General features: G+C 33.1%; 2 protein-coding genes across 2 annotated transcripts; one reads left to right on the top strand and one right to left on the bottom strand.

Annotated features, from left to right (window-relative positions):
* The first annotated feature begins 7621 nt into the window (after window positions 1-7621).
* Window positions 7622-9844, top strand: LOC106405386 (protein CUP-SHAPED COTYLEDON 3). The gene is given in 4 exon segments (XM_013845943.3): window positions 7622-7959; window positions 8117-8400; window positions 9206-9718; window positions 9721-9844. Coding segments are annotated over 4 exon segments (1026 nt in total). The 5' UTR covers window positions 7622-7754; the 3' UTR covers window positions 9745-9844.
* Window positions 9845-15981: 6137 nt separating this feature from the next.
* On the bottom strand, window positions 15982-16823 carry LOC106403202 (RING-H2 finger protein ATL8-like). Its single transcript, XM_048761488.1, has one exon. It carries the CDS (start codon window positions 16731-16733, stop codon window positions 16158-16160), a length of 576 nt encoding a protein of 191 aa, XP_048617445.1. The 5' UTR covers window positions 16734-16823; the 3' UTR covers window positions 15982-16157.
* Window positions 16824-18004: the final 1181 nt, after the last annotated feature.

Genomic DNA, 18004 nt, shown 5'->3' with positions numbered 1-18004 from the left:
AGGCTCGTCCCCGCAGCGCCCATTAAACATGCCCTTCACATAACCAAAGAATGAGAGCCCCATACCGGTGGCCAAAGACGTCACTCCTTCGTGGGAAATGAATTTTTTTTTTTTTTTTTTTTTTTTTCGGAAATGAATTGAGTTCGTTGAACTACTATTGATGTAAATTTATTGGAAACTGATTCTGATAGCCGCAAAAACTGATGTGTTTATGATAAAGTTTTAATAAGGGTATGTTTCATCGATTGGGAAACAAGACCCATAGTAAAGCCCATTTGGACCCATGTATAAAATATTTGTTCGGTACGTGGTGCAAAACGGGGGGAACAAGAGACTAAAACAGTCGTCATATGTTAACTGAAAAGCATCAAAACACAAGAGAAAATACAACAAACGTGGAAACACTCTTGATCTCTCTTCCCCTACCCTACGCCAGCTACTTCACGTGCGCACTGTGCCTCTCTGCACATAACCACATTCGAGTTTTCTTACTTGTATTGGCTAACTTATAGAATCATCATCTAATACCATTTCCATTGATCATATAATTAAAATCCTCCACTTTCTGCATGTATATGATCATTGATATATTAGGTTTAAACATCATCCTTAAAAAATGGACATCATGTCTTTGTTAAAAAAAATCTTCTTATTTTTTTCTTTTGCTAATTTGTTCCATTTCTTAATAAAAAAAGTCTCGTCGTGTCTTCCTTAAATAGCTGATCGGTTGGATTTTTGTCACCTATGGATCTTATTTCATGGTCTGTTATACAATACAGTACATAGTGATATTAATCAGAGATAAAACTTAATTACTTCCTCTGTTTTTTAATATAAATCGTTTTAAATTGTGCACATAGATTAAGAAATCATTAAATTTTTATATTTTCTAAACAAAAACATTAATTATTTATCTAACCATAAATCACCTAATAATAAAATATAATATATATTATCATTGGTCTTGTAACAGTGTTAATAAATTTTATATAAAAAATCAAAAATGTCATATAATTTAGAACATAAAATTTTTTCTAAAATGATTTATATAAAAAACGGAGGGAATATAAAATTATATATATGCATGCACGGTTTGATTGGTCCCCCTGTGTCTACACCTTCTCACTCATATTTATGAAGGCTTCGTCTGTCTATTATCCTCAAGACCTTTCACATTTACTACCCATCTAGTGTACGGACGTCTATCAGTGTCCTATTAGCATTTACAACCCAATCTTGGCATCAAATTATCATTAAACTGGACCAAAATTATACATTAACCCAAAAAAGTACTCCATATGCATATGAAAATATATCTCTCTTGTAGGGCCATTATAATCAAGACTCTCAGAATCACACTACTCGCGTGATGATATTTTAGTGCTCCTATATTATATAGATAGCCTATGATTGCTACCGAAAGATGAATGATGCAGTGATTTATATTTGTAAGTGTTTATCAGTCATATAGCGATTTATTTTCGATTAGGCAACTAAGACTACTTGTAATGGGCTAGTTGAATTTTAGATTCAACGGTTTAATGCTTACAATGGGCTAGTTGAATGAAACAAAATTGTTACGTGGATTACATTCAGTTGAATAAATTCAACCAATTGAATTTTAAAAAAGTGGAGACACAGAGACACGTGGCGACAAGTGAATGGAGAGAAAGTTGAGCAAGTGAGATTCACGCAACCATTCCACAGAAAAAAACATTTATCTTCTTTAAATCAGCTCCTATATTTTCATTGGTTGATCAAATTCTTTTGAGATTCTTATCTCCTCCAATTATTAAAACTCAATTATTTTATAGTAATCGTTTTTTATATATAAAAAAAATTATATGAAAATTCATGATTTTTTATGATCTATAAAAAGAGACTAGTCTCACTTCATTTGGATACATAAAAAACGTCAATTTTCACTATATGGGCAAAATTCAGGATGTTCCAAAATTAAAACGACTTTAAGTTACGTGTGGTTTAAGAGTTTTTATGTTTTTGAATTGAGTTTATTGTACCAATTAAGTTGTGTGTTTTTATTTGTTGTATTACATCGTGTGTATTTGAATTTTCATAAGTTTATTTGTTTAATAAAAAATATTGTATTTTTAAAAATAGTTAAAAATATAAATGTATTTATTTTAAATATGTCATTTTAATTATTTATGTTAATTATACTCGAAATTATTATTTATGTAACTATTAAATTATATAGAATAATAAGATGATTTAAAAAAACGGTGGGGTAGGGCGTTGACTTTTATTAAACAAAACTATTGTAGATGTTAAAAATAAAGTGGGTGTTGAATAATTAGGTGGAAGAAAGAGAAGATGATGTGGAGTGTTAAAAAGAGAAGAAGAGAGTGTTGAATAAATCAACCATTGTAGATAGACTAATATCATTCAACATTGAATGAATCTGCACTTTTCTATAATATTTTTAATTTCAAAACGCCTTTTAAATTTATAACTGATTAACAATATAACTAAAAATGAAATTTTGGATAAAAATAAAACCAGTATAAATCTCATAGATTAAAAAAAGGAATGCTTGTGAAGGGAAATGAGTGAGAGGTCGTTCTCTGGTGGAGCAGGTCGGTGCTGCCATTGTCCTTTCCTCTTCCTCCTTCATTTATTATATCTCCACCTTCTCCTTGCAGGCTACTATTTCCTCTTCCTCTTTCTTTAGTTATAGAAAGTGACTTATTTATTGAAGTTAATTTGAATTTGTGTGAACCAGAAGAAACAAGAGTGACATGTATATGTTTACGCGGGACGTTTATGTTGTGCAGTTTGATTTAATAGGTGTAACTGATACTGTATTTTACTCCTAACCACAGTTAATATCTTACAAACTTGATATCTTTTGCAACTTGATGTTTTATTTGTCATTTTTCGAAGATAATTTGTTACAGTAAACTTTAATACAGACTCTTACCAACAAAAAAATACTTTAATACAGACATATATTAAATACAAACAGACAAAGACGAGGAATGGACCCCTTTTGTCATTTGATTGACACATACTATAAGAGAGGTGTGACAAACAGTCTCCTATTTTCATTTTTGTGATTTTTGTTTCACCTAATACCTCAACAAAGTTTAGTGTCACGAATACTATACATACCAAATCACTAGTGCCTTAATTCTGAACAAAGTGGACAATATTTTTTCTACATTATTTATCTTACACAGTGGCTTGTAAAGTGGTTTAACTTTGAGAGCATCTGGTACACAATAATTTTTTTTATATTTTATTTTAAGATCATCTCCGATGTATTCTTCTATTTTTTCTTTTATAATAGAGGAACCTATAATAGAAATAGGTTTCTCTCCAACATATTTCTCTATTTCTTCCTCAAAGAATATTTTTAAAAGATTCTTTTTTATTTTATAAATAACACATTTAACTTATAAATGTTGCAAATTAACCCATTTATTATAACTTTTATTTTTTTCATAAAATTATAATATTATTTAAATTAAACATTTTATTACAAATGACATTAGAAAATAATAATAAAACAAAATAAACATTATCTAAACATCTCATTATTATATTTTCCCATAAATGGTTAATTAATGCATTCCGAAGTGAGAAATGAACTTCTTTATCTTTGATTTTTCTGAATCAACTTAGAAACTCTTGGAACCGATTATCTTCATCATCTGGTATTTGGACTTCTGGTGGTGGAGCTTCTCTTCCAATACACTAGAAGAAGGAAATAAACAATTCTTAGGGAACCTAAAGAAGTAAACATCAGTTGGAGATTCAAAGACAAAATTTTGCTTTAAAACAGATGAAGGAAAAAAACAAATTTTATTTTGGGATGTAAATTCTATAGAAGATCCAAATGTTCGTGAACATTTCCAAGTAGAGAAAGCACATATTTTACAAAAGCGCAGTCACCAGCAACAAAATCAGCAAGCTCCTCCTCCACCCACGTCGTTTGGACAATATTTTAACATTTTTTGTGGATCCGGAAGTAATTTACTGGAGTATTAAGTTGTTTCAACATGTTGTATTAATTAATATTTAAGTATTAAGTTGTTTCAATATTTAAGTTTAATTTTAATATGTTATCAATATGTAAAATTATGTTAAACTTTTAATAATTAAATTTTAATTAATAGTTTTAATTATCAATATAATATTTTAGATATCATTCATTAAATAAAAAGTCTTACTTTAAAATAAAATAATTTGTATGTAAACATAAAATAATTAGATATCTTTTATTTTATTTTATTTATAATTATAAAAATTAAAAATTAGTATGTAAACAAAAATCTGTGCATTTATATGTAAAAAAATGTATTTCTTCGTAAACAAGTATTTTAGTTATAATCACAAAAGTTAAAAGACTATTTTGTAAATAAAAAAGTACATCTCTATTATAGAGGAATACTATTTTTTTCCCCTAAATATAGAGGAAAAAATAGAAATCTCTATTATAGGGAAAGAAATAGAGATGAGTTGGAGTAGATTTTTCTCTATTATAGCATATAGAGGCAAATATAGGGGTGGTTTGTAGATTCTCTAAAATAGAGTAATTATATTATATTGTTGAATTTGTTCAAATGGTTCATTCTATAATAAAGTGAAATATAGAGTAATTCTATTATAGAGTGAACTATTGGAGCAAATCCAACTCTATAATATAGTTATTTTATTTTATAGTGAAATATAGAAAAAATTATTTTGTATCATTGGAAATGTCCAAAATGGTTATTTGTGAAATAACAAAAAAAAATCAAAATTTGTTTTTTAGAAAGAAATTAAAGAGAGATAGGAAAAAAAAGAGAGAAAAAAATAAGAATTTGGTTAGTTTATGAATTTTAATTTTTTTCTAACTATTGAATGCAATTTCTCTAACTTTAATTGGGTTATTTCAAATGTAAGTTAAATGATATAGTGTTACTGAGATGACGTAAGACAATATATAGATTTCCAAAGTGTGCAAGCCTTCACTGTTTTAACTAAATATATTAACAAACAAAAAAAAAACTAAATAAAACTGTTACCTTTTTGACAGGGCCAATAATATTGTTCGTGATGCAGAGGAACATCACTATAATTTAGTAGACCGACGAAATCACTTGGGCGATAATAAACGCACATAGGAAAAAATAACAATTTTGAGATGAATGAAAAGATAAAAGAGAGTACCAGAAATATCAGCAGAGCTAGAGAGATAGACCCCCTGGAGAAATATTATTTATATTATAAACAGAACATAAACTATATACTAAGCTTTTAATAATGGATAGGCTTAGGTAAGCCTATGCAAGTACAGCAGGTTTTGAATTATTGGATGAAACATTTGTTCAATATCTTGATTTAAATTTAAAAATCTATTATAAATATATATATTTATATAAATTATAGGGTTGTGTAGGGTTTAGGTAAAAGACAGACTTGGGTGATTTATCATAAGATCGTGTGGGCAGTTAAATATTTAGTGGGATAGATAGTGTAGTACGTATTGCATTTATTACCATTACCTGATTTTATATCATTCTACGCACGTGTCACCGCCGACATCTGATATCTTCAACTATTTCATTTCGTTTTATATCATCCACTTCCAATTATTTGTGTCACCAAATGAAATATTGAAAAACTAAAAGCAGCTCAAACAGAAGGGAAGGTTGTTAATGAGTTTCTTGTAATTAAAATTAAAACAAAATAATAAGAAGAGGGGAAAGAGCGCTCAAAAGTTATTAAATAAGAGATTCGGAGAACACCATAAGAAAACTCACGATCCAAATGCTGAATTTGTATTGACCAAGCTTTTAATAAATTTTAATTAGTTAACTAAATTTTGTTAAAAAAAATTTTCTTTTGTATTTTAAGAACCCGGAATGGAGTTCTATCCGAAGGTGTTGCTCCAAGTTATCCGTGGCTGGTTTACGAGTGTTGATTTGGGTTAAACCTAGCAAATTTTGACTCAAAACCAAATTGAAAAGCTATTTTGATATATACAAAAAATAAAAATAAAAATATTCCTTCTTCTGAAATGCGAAACATTTTATATTAATTTTATTTAACTATTGCTCCAAATAGCTTACCAAAGTGATTATTTTTATACTCAGCAAATGATTTTGGTTTACCATTTATTGACTTTTTTGAAACACTTTTTTTTGAAACACACCATTTATTGACTTAACAGTTGAAAAATTAGTATAAAAGAAAGTGGTTAAAGGAAAAAAAAAAAGGAAATAGAACGAATTGGGATCTCAGGGAGAATGTGTATAAAATAATAAATAAACAGGTCTGACTCCATGAATGTATAATGATATGCTTACACCCGCACGCATAAATCTCTGCCATCTTTACTGCACACTCTTTTCCTTTTTCTTCTTAAAAGTAAAATCTATTTGCTTTCATTTTGATGATAACCATAAAATGCAATCTTCTTTAAATGACATTCTTGAAATCAGAAAACTTCCTCTGCTATAACAATTATTTCCAGTAGAGAATCGACTGGTATGAGATAACCTCATCATCGACTCTTCAGTGTATCTTTAAGCATAACGGTTTACTCATTCAAAACTGCACATTGCAAAACAAAACAAAAATTGAACGATTTCGGTGAAAAATATCTGATAATATGTTTTGATATTTTATGGAAAACTAAATCATATGGTGTGTGGGATAAACTTCTTTTTAGTCAACCGGGATAGGATCAATTTTAAGAGATGGTACAAGGACTGCCACATACTAAACCAAATGTTTTTTACGCAAACTCTAATATTATTAAGCCATTTTTTCAAAAAAAAAAAAAAAACTCTAATATTAAATGGGGTTTCGTATCTATTTCAACTTTAAACCCACCAAAAATACATACGCTCTATCAACCGGTTTTATTTCGTTAATTTATCAGTCAAAACAAGAAGGAAACTTTTTTTTTGAAAAGTATACTAATAGTCTAATAATCATGAATATATTAGACGTCGGTTTAGATAAAAATATTCTATAAAACAAATGTCATATAAATGTGACTGCAATGATCCGTTGACCAATCGATTAGTCATTAACGAAAGATCATAACTTAACATCACATTGTCTCAATCAAAACTCCAAAGACCATAAGAATTTCGCTAGAACAGTATAGTGATGAAGCACAAAACGGCAAAGAGTTGTTATGAATTGATTATTTACACATAGGAAAATAAAGAGAAAAGAATAGAAAGAGACTCCCGAAAGCTCCCCAGGTGAGGGCAAATAGCAGGCTCTGCTCCCTGAATTTCACAGCCTTTATCATCAATGCTCCTCTAACTCAAAATAAAAAAAAAAACTAAAGAAAAGAAAAAAGAAAAAGAAAGAAAGAAAGAAAGAAAGAAAGAGAGAGAGAAGAGAGAGAGAGAGAGAGAGAGAGAGAGAGAGAGAGAGAGAGAGAGAGAGAGAGAGAGAGAGAGAGCGAGAGAGAGAGAGAGAGAGAGAGAGAGAGAGAGAGAGAGAGAGAGAGAGAGAGAGCTAGAGAGGCTAGAGAGAGAGAGCTCTCTCTCTCTCTCTCTCTCTCTCTCTCTCTCTCTCTCTCTCTCTCTCTCTCTCTCTCTCTCTCTCTCTCTCTCTCTCTCTCTCTCTCTCTCTCTTATGTGCCCTTTTCTATATAAATATATAATCTTGCATACAATAAGGTTATACTCACCATCACCTTTTGCATCATTGCTCTTTGTTCTCCCTTTTCGCGTCTCTTCTAGTAACAAGACTTAAAAGTCTCTTTCAGTTATAATAACTAAACGATGATGCTTGCGGTGGAAGATGTGTTGAGTGAGCTCGCCGGAGAAGAAAGAAACGACAGAGGTTTACCACCTGGCTTCCGGTTTCACCCGACGGACGAAGAGCTCATAACTTTCTACTTAGCCTCTAAAGTCTTCCATGGAGGTCTCTGTGGTATTCACATTGCCGAAGTTGATCTCAATCGCTGCGAACCCTGGGAACTACCTGGTATGTAAATATATGACTATATTTTCTGTAAGAATGTTAAATTTATATCATTTTTCAAAAATACATCTTTATATATTCGTTTCTCTAAAGTTTTGTTTCCCTTTTGTTTTCTGAATCTTTTTTTAACGTTTCATGTGTTTTCTTTTGTGTTCTTAAGAAATGGCCAAGATGGGAGAGAGAGAGTGGTACTTTTACAGTCTAAGGGATAGAAAATATCCCACAGGGCTAAGGACTAACAGAGCCACTACAGCTGGATACTGGAAGGCTACCGGAAAAGATAAGGAGGTCTTTGCCGGCGGTGGCAGCGGCGGAGGAGCACTTGTCGGAATGAAGAAGACCCTTGTGTTCTACAAGGGTAGGGCTCCACGAGGCCTCAAGACTAAGTGGGTCATGCATGAGTACCGCCTCGAAACTGACCTTTCTCACCGCCACACGTGTAAGGTAAATGATAACTGTGTTACTTTAGCCCTAAACATGCGTCTCTTAATACATTTAATACTACCAGATTAAACGAATTTAATTGTGACATTATTTTTTTGAGTTGACTTTTTGAAACTAAAACTTAAATAGAAAATATTAACTCATTTAATTTTTCACCTTCGTTCTGTAACTTTACTCCCACCCGTGCGTCTCTTAAACTTTTTTAATATTATTTTTTGAGAAAAAAAATAATACAAATTTTTAATATTACAGGTTTAACTTTATATTTCAGCATTACAATTTTTTTATGAACTTCAACTAAAGAGTTGACTTTTAAAAACGATGAGCTGAAAAGAATGGTTTAACTGAACTATTCACTTTTTCCCAAATTCATTTGTTACACTATTTCCTCAAAACTATTTTTTCAATAGTATTGTCATTATTTGGTTTAGCTAGTATGGGGTGGACAGGGGAGAGAGCAGTTTGAGATGTGATAGATTTGATATAAACCTGTACGTGTGGGTGTCAACACCAAACACCTTGCCGTTTTCTGTTCTTCCATGCTACACTGTTGTGTCGTTTTCATCACTATTGCTTTCTTCAATTAACTCCATGTATCGTCATAAATCAATTGGTCAGCTCGCATTTCAAACAAGATCTTTATCGATCTTGGTTAGGTGTAATTAATACAATAATACAAATATGAAATATGTTTATTCTGAAGTAGCTATATACTTCGAAACATAATGTCTAATAGTAGCATTTTTTTTTTTTGAGCAACGTCTAATAGTAGCATTTTAATGTTTAATTTATGGTGGTGACACAGGAGGAATGGGTGATTTGCAGAGTGTTTAACAAAACAGGAGACAGAAAGAATGTTGGAATCCATAACCAAATCAGCTACCTCCATAACACTTCACTATCAACAACACATCAACAACGTAACCATAACCATTATCATCATCTTGAAATCTTGCCTCCTCTTCTTGAACCATCTAAAACCCTAACCAACTTTCCATCGCTACTCTACGATGATACCCACCAAAATTACAATAATAACCTACTCCATGGATCATCAGGCCACAACGTTGACGAGTTCAAAACCCTAATCAACCCAGCCGTGTCTCAGCTCAACGGAGTCATTTTCTCTCCAGAAATCAGCAACTACAACAACGAGGACGACAACAACTTTGGCATTAAGACAGAGCAATATTCAAATGGTGGCAATAACGATCTTGATGTACGAGACTACTTAGACAACCCTTTTTGCCAGGAAGCGGGTTACGGTCTGTTGGGTCTTTCATCTTCTCCTGGACCTCTTATGCTATCAGATTCTCCATATGTCCTTTAGGTTTCCAGCCGTAGAATCCAGACCTTTGGATTATATATTTGGTCTTTTATGGTTTCTTATTATTTTCAGCCTTTGTGAAAAACATAATTAATATAAATATTATCGTTCCTTTTTTGTTGGTCAAATAAATATTATTGTTCCTAAGAACCCAAATATTTGGTAGATTAAGGACTTGTTTATTTTAAAAAGTTATGTGGCTGCTGCAGCCTTGCAGGAAAAGCTATTAGTGTGTTACTTTTGATGAACTGTATTTGTGGGCGTTTCACTGTTCGATGTGATGTCATAAATACGAATAATATTTATAACTATTCTGACGTCATTGTTTTATGTCTTTTTCGGTCTATGAACTATTTATTTCCTTATTATTTATTTATAACTATCTATTTATAATACTATGCAACTGTGAAAATTGCATTTCGGATGAGTTGCTACATTTGGCCGGTTAGGCATTATACTGGTTATAGTCAACTGAAAAACTGTACAGGATTTAATAAACCAATGCAATCGTTATTTTGGTTGGCCACACACAAGCCTAACCATCTTCCATAATTATGGTCTTAGAATGGTTGAGCTAGGTTTTGGGGGAGTCTGGTTTATCTGTGTGGTAGGTGAGCCACTGGTTCAGTTATGAAGTTTTCTTCGTGAATACGCAACAATAAGTTGGTATATTAGACTATTCTTTTTTTTTGAAACACTGGTATTAGACTATTCTATATTGACTTTAAGAATACCTGAAAAACTATCTTTTCAAAATTTCACAAATTTGTTTTTATTAACAACATACTCTATTAGATTAAATAGTGTAGGATAATACAAACTAGGCCTGGGCGTTCGGATTGGTGTTCGGATCGGGTTTTTCAGATTTTGGTTCTCTTTTATAACACTTCTTAGGTCCCATTCTAGTAAATTTGCAAGTACGGATTGAGTTCGGATATAACACATCGGGTTCAGATTGGTTTTGTATGACATCCCATAACGTAATCATATATCATTCGGATTCGGGTTATATCGGATCGGTTCGGATATACCCGAAATAAAATCTAAAATTTAAAAGTAAAACATAAGAAATATTTATTTATTTATATATAATTAAGTATTTAAGGTAATTATTTAAATTTTAAATACTTATTGTTAGATAACATATCAAAATAAATATGAAATTGAATATTTGAAGTATATATTCATGTTTCATATAATTATATTGTATATAATTTTGTCATATTTTTTTTTTTTTTTGTTTTTCGAGTTACCCGTTCGGATTCGGTTAATAACACTTCGGGTTCAGATATGTTTTGTACCATCTTACAAGACCCATTCAGATATTTTTTATATTTTGGACCGGATACGGATCGAATTTTTCGGTTCGGGTTGAGATCGGATTTACGAATATTATGTGCATGCCTAATACAAACAATCAACCAACCAAATGGGTGGTATTACGAAAGTCAACATTTTCACAAATTTGTTTTTATATGAAATTCTTTTGTTTTTTCACTCGTAGCCGCTCGTTTTTTTTCCTTTAGCAAAAAAAGAAAGAGAGAAAATCTGCTTTTATTAACATCACCCCAGTTTGGAACGATGAAACCCAATAAATATCAACGAGGCCCATAAATTGATAGTAGCTAAAATGCTACGATATTGAAACCTTGATATATCAACAAACATGTGATAATCTATGAAAAATAACGAACTCCACGCCTGGATACACATATCTATATTATAAATATATGTTTGTTTCACTCCTGTGCATCCACGTCAGCGCCATGTCAGAAAGTCGAAGTTTGTAGTGCCGCCACGTGTCCAGGGATAGTCCTGGGAAGCAGGTCGGATCCGCCCCGCCCGACCCACCCCGCAGCGGGTTTAATTCATTTTGTCAAATTTAAAAATTACCCGCTCAATCTGCCAGTAGTTTTTTGGAAACCCGCACCCGCCCCGCATTAGTCAAGCGGGTCAAGCGGATACCCGCATCAATTTAAAAAAAAAAATTTAGTGACCAAATTAGAAAAATGACAAACACACGATCAAGTTTTAACCCGACAAACACCAAACAATAAGTTAAAGATCTGGCAAACACACAAACCATAAGTTCTTGTTCAAACTAAAATCAAACTTGAAAACAAATTACATAGAGCCTCTATGATAGAGAAATTCTTTCTTCCCCTGACTTGAATCCTCTGAAATTTCATATGGTAAACTGTCCCCTCATATCAACACTCGAATTTACATAGAGCCCCTGTTTTTTTTCCGTCACAATACCTGTAAAAAGACAAGAGGAGAGGATGAGAACTCAACACCATCAGAGACAAACTCACATAGACAGAGAGTCGTGAGAGAGACAAGGAGAGATACAAACTAGAGAGAGAGAAACAGATCCGTGAGAGAGACAAACTAGAGAGAGACATATTTGTGAGAGAGCCAACAAGAGAGCCAAACTAGAGAGATAAAGAGAGTATCGAAACAGAGAGACTAAGATAAGAGCCAATATACCTGGTTTATCGAGCAAGACTCAGCCGTGAGAGAGATAGAGAGTCGAGGGAGAGATTGCAACTAGAGACAGAGAGATGAGACTCGTAAGAAACTTGACAGTCGACGATTTTGATTTGCAGAGAGCCAAGAGAGAGCGAGAGACTCGATTTAGGGTTACGGCAAAGAGAAAAGAAAACTATAGATTAGGGCTTTTGGATTTTTTTTATCCCTCAAACAATAAAAACCTCACAAAGTTACATCCTAAAACTATAAAACGACACACACTAACAACCTAAAACACAAAAACGACACAAAACAAAACTAACAAAACAACATGTTTTCAATATAAGCGGGTGCCCGCTAACCCGTTTCCAAAATTACAATGACCCACACCCGCCCCGCTATTTTTTTATCTGATCCACGTGACCCGCCATTTATAAAATCAGATTTTGTTTGGGCCCGCACCCACCCCGCAGCGGGCCTAATGGGGCGGGGCCCGCGGGTGAAGAATCAAATTCCCAGCGCTATCCAGGGAGAAGAAACGCAGCATTTCATTAACATCATCTTATTGGGCTTCGTTATTTTACATGTTATTAGGCTGTGATAAAAAAAGCATAACTGGCCGGATAAGTTTGAGTTTTGCTAACCCTAATACGACAGCAGTGAAGAACGGAGACGCATCCTAACGCCGTTGGTAACTGTTTTAATCCTGCTGCTTCCTCTAGACCCATGATTAGGCATGGGAAGCAGGTCGGATCCGCCCCGCCGCGGCTTAAACTCATTTTTTCACTTGAAAATTATACCCGCAAGACCCGCATGACCGGATTTCGATAACCGCACCCGCCCCACATCAATCAAGCAGGTCTAGCGGGTTATCCGCAAAAAAGTTCAAAAAGCCAAAAGAAAAAAAAAGAATGCTTGCTTTCGATTTACGCAGAGTCAAGATTTGATAGTGTTGAGTTTACGGTTTCTGATTTGCAGAGAGTCAAAGGGTTGCTTTGACGTTTGAAAGAGATGAGTTTAGTTGAGAGAATTAGTTTACGGCGTGAAAAGAAATGTTTGTGTAAAGAAATTTAGGTTTTATGTGGATCCTATGTAAGATGACAAACACGTTTAGTTAAAGTCATTAAAACAACACACATTCTCAAGAGTCAACAGAGAAACAACACACACTCTAATAGGTATAACATCAAATCAGCACACACTTTACATCTCTATCACTCCTAAACGACACAGTATCACCTTATTCGACATAATCAATTAAACACCATAACTAAATAATAATAATTTTTGTTTATTCTACTCATCACCTTATATATAATTTCTAATAAAAAAAATAGATATTAAAAATATTAAAATGCGTAATTGAACAATGAATAATTTAAATTGATTTTATAATTGTTTGGCTACTTATATTTTTTATAATAGATTATAATATTTATAAATAAAATAAACATAATAATATACAATCAACATTTAAATTTAAACAAAAAATCCCGGGCGTAGCCCGGATCGACCCTAGTACAACATATACTTATACACATATAAACTTTTAAAGAATGATTAATAGGAAGGGTTCTCCACAATATAATGAACCCCACATCTTGATACACATATACGATATATACTTATACACATATCAATCTTTACAGCATGATTAATGAAAGGTTCTTAAAGTGGAGTTTTTATATTCCGCTAAGAACTCTAACATGTAAAACTCCCGTTGGAAGTGCTCTAATGCGTCAAAAAAATTGTACACTTTCTTAAACCTTCACGCACACACATATATATTATATATACTCAACCGATAATGATTTTGTTCAGCTATACCACCACTAGCTACGAATCAACCAGCGAATCTCCGGCCAGATTTGGAATATCAGTTTCATCATTTTTCACTGAGAAATTATACTTTTTACTTTTAACAAACCAAAAGAGCAGCTCTTCACTTTCGACTTCCTACTATTTCTTTGCGATATACAAAAGAAATAAATATTCATAAGTAGTATAGCTAGCATTTTAGTAATATTATTTGAGAGCTAGGCAAAATAATGCTATCATCTATCCATGGAAATAAAGCCAAGGGACAAGGTAACAGATCAGGCACATGCATGCACGTACATAATACAATAGTATACTGTATTATATAAGGGAATACTTCAATTTCGATATTAAATACCACACCACGATTTTAATAATATTATTTATCCGTCTTGGTGATTCGACATTAGTCAGTTTCGAGTAGAATATGTATGAATTGGAAGATGTCAGTGAGAAAAGGTAATGTCTTACCCAAAAAAATAGAGGTAATGTCAATTAGTCTATTATGAAAACTGAATCGAGCTATTACCACTAACCCAAATATGTCTTAAAACAACCACTTTGAGTTAGTAGTGGTAGCTCGCTTTCAGCTCGAAAATTTTGAAGACTTACAGCATTAAATACCGGTTCAATTTTGAAGACTTAGAGCATTAATTGGTGGATATTTTTTTGGGGTCTAAATTGATGGATATTTTGCAATTTAGTTAACTCTTATTACGAAATTTCTATACACGCTATAAGTTATACGATTAAATAAGGTTATCACTTAGCACTTGAACGCTGAGCAGCACTTTCCATAGTGGAAAAACTCGTGATGAATGATGATAGCTCGCGATGGTGGACCATCATTATTCGTACGTGTTTTATTTGATGGCTACACGTAGATCGGTAGAAAGATAACAATCCATATCTACATCTTGACTAACTATTATTTTTCATGTGTGTGATTGATTATCTACATCTTGACTAACTATTATCAAATACTTTCTCCTTGTCTTAATTCGCACTTAAGTTGTACTCTAGGATCTTGGCGATCTTTTGTTAGGTCAATGTTCGACGACAAAATAAGACCATCTTCATGGTCATTTCCGAAGTCCTAATGCTAATAATTTAAACTCGCGTTTGATAGTTTAGTGGGATACAGGCTCGAGATCCCAACATTCATAAATTACTCAATGAATAAATTAAATAATATAAACCCCAACAATTTGTTTGATGCTTTATCAATGGAAAAGGGAAAAAGAGAAAACTCACACAAAACACATCACACCATCTGTTCCACGGACAATGGTCCATCTGTCTACTTTTCCATATGTTCTATCGAATATTCCATAAGTTAATCAAATAAGTAGCAACGAACAACCAACATTCAATTGTGTTAATTGAGTCCGTTGATGCTTCTATACATGAACTTAGACGTAAATTAAACCAAGCGTAAATTAAACTACAAGGCGAATGCTACGTCATTGATTTCTTACATAAAAAATATATACAGAACTGGCGTTTTCTATCCAATGAACCAAATTGTGCTACGAGGGAATATATACAGAACTGGCGTTTTCTATCCAAATGATTACTATTATTATTAGTTTTTTTTTAAGTGCACTTAATTCATTTAGGATTACTATATAATATCAGTGACAAAAAAAAAGGATTACTATATAATATTGTCACGACACAAAACCATCTAAAACGTAGAAAGTCGGTAACATAATTAATACATTCACGTTACCATCGCATATTCTCGTTAATAAATACATTCAAGCATATCTGGTTGTTCGGTTCGGTACCAAATTTTAAAGTTCTGGTAGTTGATTTGGGTTGTAGTTACGTACGAATTGTGTGGTCCAACGTCCAAGTTCCAAGTTCTTGCAACTGTTTCATGGTCTCTAGTTTGTTCACAAATCACGTCGATATCCATAACACGATATATTGATAAAAATTAATTACTTTGCAATATAAAAAAGAAAAAAAGTGTTCAATGACATTAACTTTCCATTACATACACATAATAATACATTTACAATAAATATATATATTTACACATGACAGATTACCATTATCCTCTAAAATGATAAGGAATACTTTTTAATTATATATTATTGTAATGTGTAAAAAGGAAAAGTCTAAAAAAAAGGAATCAAGGCAAGAAGCTATTATTAGGTTCATCTTCACGTTGCTTGACCCGGGTATCGGATTCGGATCCTGAGCTTGAGCTACCGGGTACGCCGCCACATTTTTGACACCTGGCAACCACCAAGACCTGGCGGCAAGAAGGACACGAAGAGTGAGATCCAAGCCACGTGTCGATACACGTAACGTGGAAACCGTGACCGCACTGGGGCAACACTCTGAGCTCATCGCCGGCGGCGAACTCCATCAGGCAGATCGCGCACTCGGCCAGTTTCTCCGCCGGAGGAGAATCCGGCGAGTATGTGAGCTTCGGCAGCGATCGGAGAACTTTCTTTTTCAATCCTTTGTTGGCCGCAGCTACCGGCGGTTGGTGATTCTGATCGGAGTTCGCGGCGGAGCTCCTACTGGCAGCGATGCGACGAAGCCAGGAGCATCGAGAGACGGCGACTAAGCCGAGGACGCAAATCAGTGCGCAGAGGAGAGCTGCTATGATGACTATGAGGTCTGAGTTTAACGTCGGAGAAACTTGCGCCGGTGACGGAGGAGCGGCTTCTTGAAGGAGACGAAAGAGAAGACGCGCCATTGCTAGAGAGAGAGAGAGAAGAAGAGAGGTTTGGTTTGAAAAGTTGAGAGGGATTATGTTTGAAGAGTGTGAGCTTGTTTGTTTTGGGAGGCAAAGAGTAAAGGGTATTTATAGTGAACGTGAGAGATCGCGTCTTGCTTTATAATAATATATCACTTTCGGTTATAAGATTATTTTCTTAAATGTTTTAATTAATGTTTAAATTGTAGTGCTTTTAGTCAAAAGACTTATCAAAGTCTATGCTTCTTTTTCCTTCATGTGTCTTGTTTTCTCTTTCAGTGTTTTTGCATATCAAACGGTCTCAAGTTTTTACGTAAACAGAAACATGCAGTGTAATAATATTTACATACTATCTGGGGACTATTTATTGGAAATTTTGTCTAAAATTAAACGTTGGAGTCTATCAAATTATACATAAATGGAACAGACAAGTCCAAAAGATTAATAACACCAAAAAGAGTCCAAGAGATTAAAAACTAACTGTATGGAATGAATAATACTTTTAGTGGATTCAAAAAAATTTTGTAGTTTGGTTTCCAAAATAATATATGAGATAGTGGTGCGTGTGGGGGTAGTGCACACGCATGATGGAAATGGCAGAAGCGTGTGTGTGCGAAAATGCGATGCCTTGGACCAATGAGCACGAAAATCACGCGATAGATTGATAAGGTGTGTATCACTTATCATAATATTCTTTTTTTTTTTAAATTACTAGGAGGTTCAGGCCGAAGTCCTAATCCTCTCAAATTTGAAACCGCGACATATAATATTAGTTTCGTCACAGAGGTCATTCGAACTGGGACCTCTAACACAATGATCACAATATTCTTTCTTCTAAACAAACTGTTAATCATCAGTTTGTCATCCTAAACAACTAAAACATAAATAGCAGTTGTAATTAATGACTTAAACTAGTTTTTAGATTGCTGTATATATGGAGCATGGACTTGAGATTGGAGAAAAAAACGTTTTAAGACATATTATTGTAGTGGACTGTTATTGGGTTGTTGTATTATGATTATATAACTCTTTTAGATCAAATGTATTTTTTTTATTAAAATGCAAAATGAATATAATTGCTAGAGACTAAGTTCTATTACTATTTTGTTGTATTGTTGCTGCTGCTAGAGCCTACGTGTGGGAATTTAGACAAATTTAAGAAAAATCAGAGTATTACCCAAGAAAGATGCATTGGTAAGGAAGACAGCGTTCGCACAACAATTCCACTGGTAGATCCTACAATCTGCACTCAAAGATTTTAGTAGTTATTA

Source organism: Brassica napus, chromosome C6, assembly GCF_020379485.1.
Source record: "Brassica napus cultivar Da-Ae chromosome C6, Da-Ae, whole genome shotgun sequence".
In the NCBI taxonomy this organism is placed as follows: domain Eukaryota; kingdom Viridiplantae; phylum Streptophyta; class Magnoliopsida; order Brassicales; family Brassicaceae; genus Brassica; species Brassica napus.
This window is presented reverse-complemented; position numbering and strand designations above follow the sequence as displayed.

Excerpts from the sequence above, each read along its gene's own strand:
- LOC106403202 (XM_048761488.1), bottom strand. The coding sequence starts at position 16,733 with ATGGCGCGTCTTCTCTTTCGTCTCCTTCAAGAAGCCGCTCCTCCGTCA.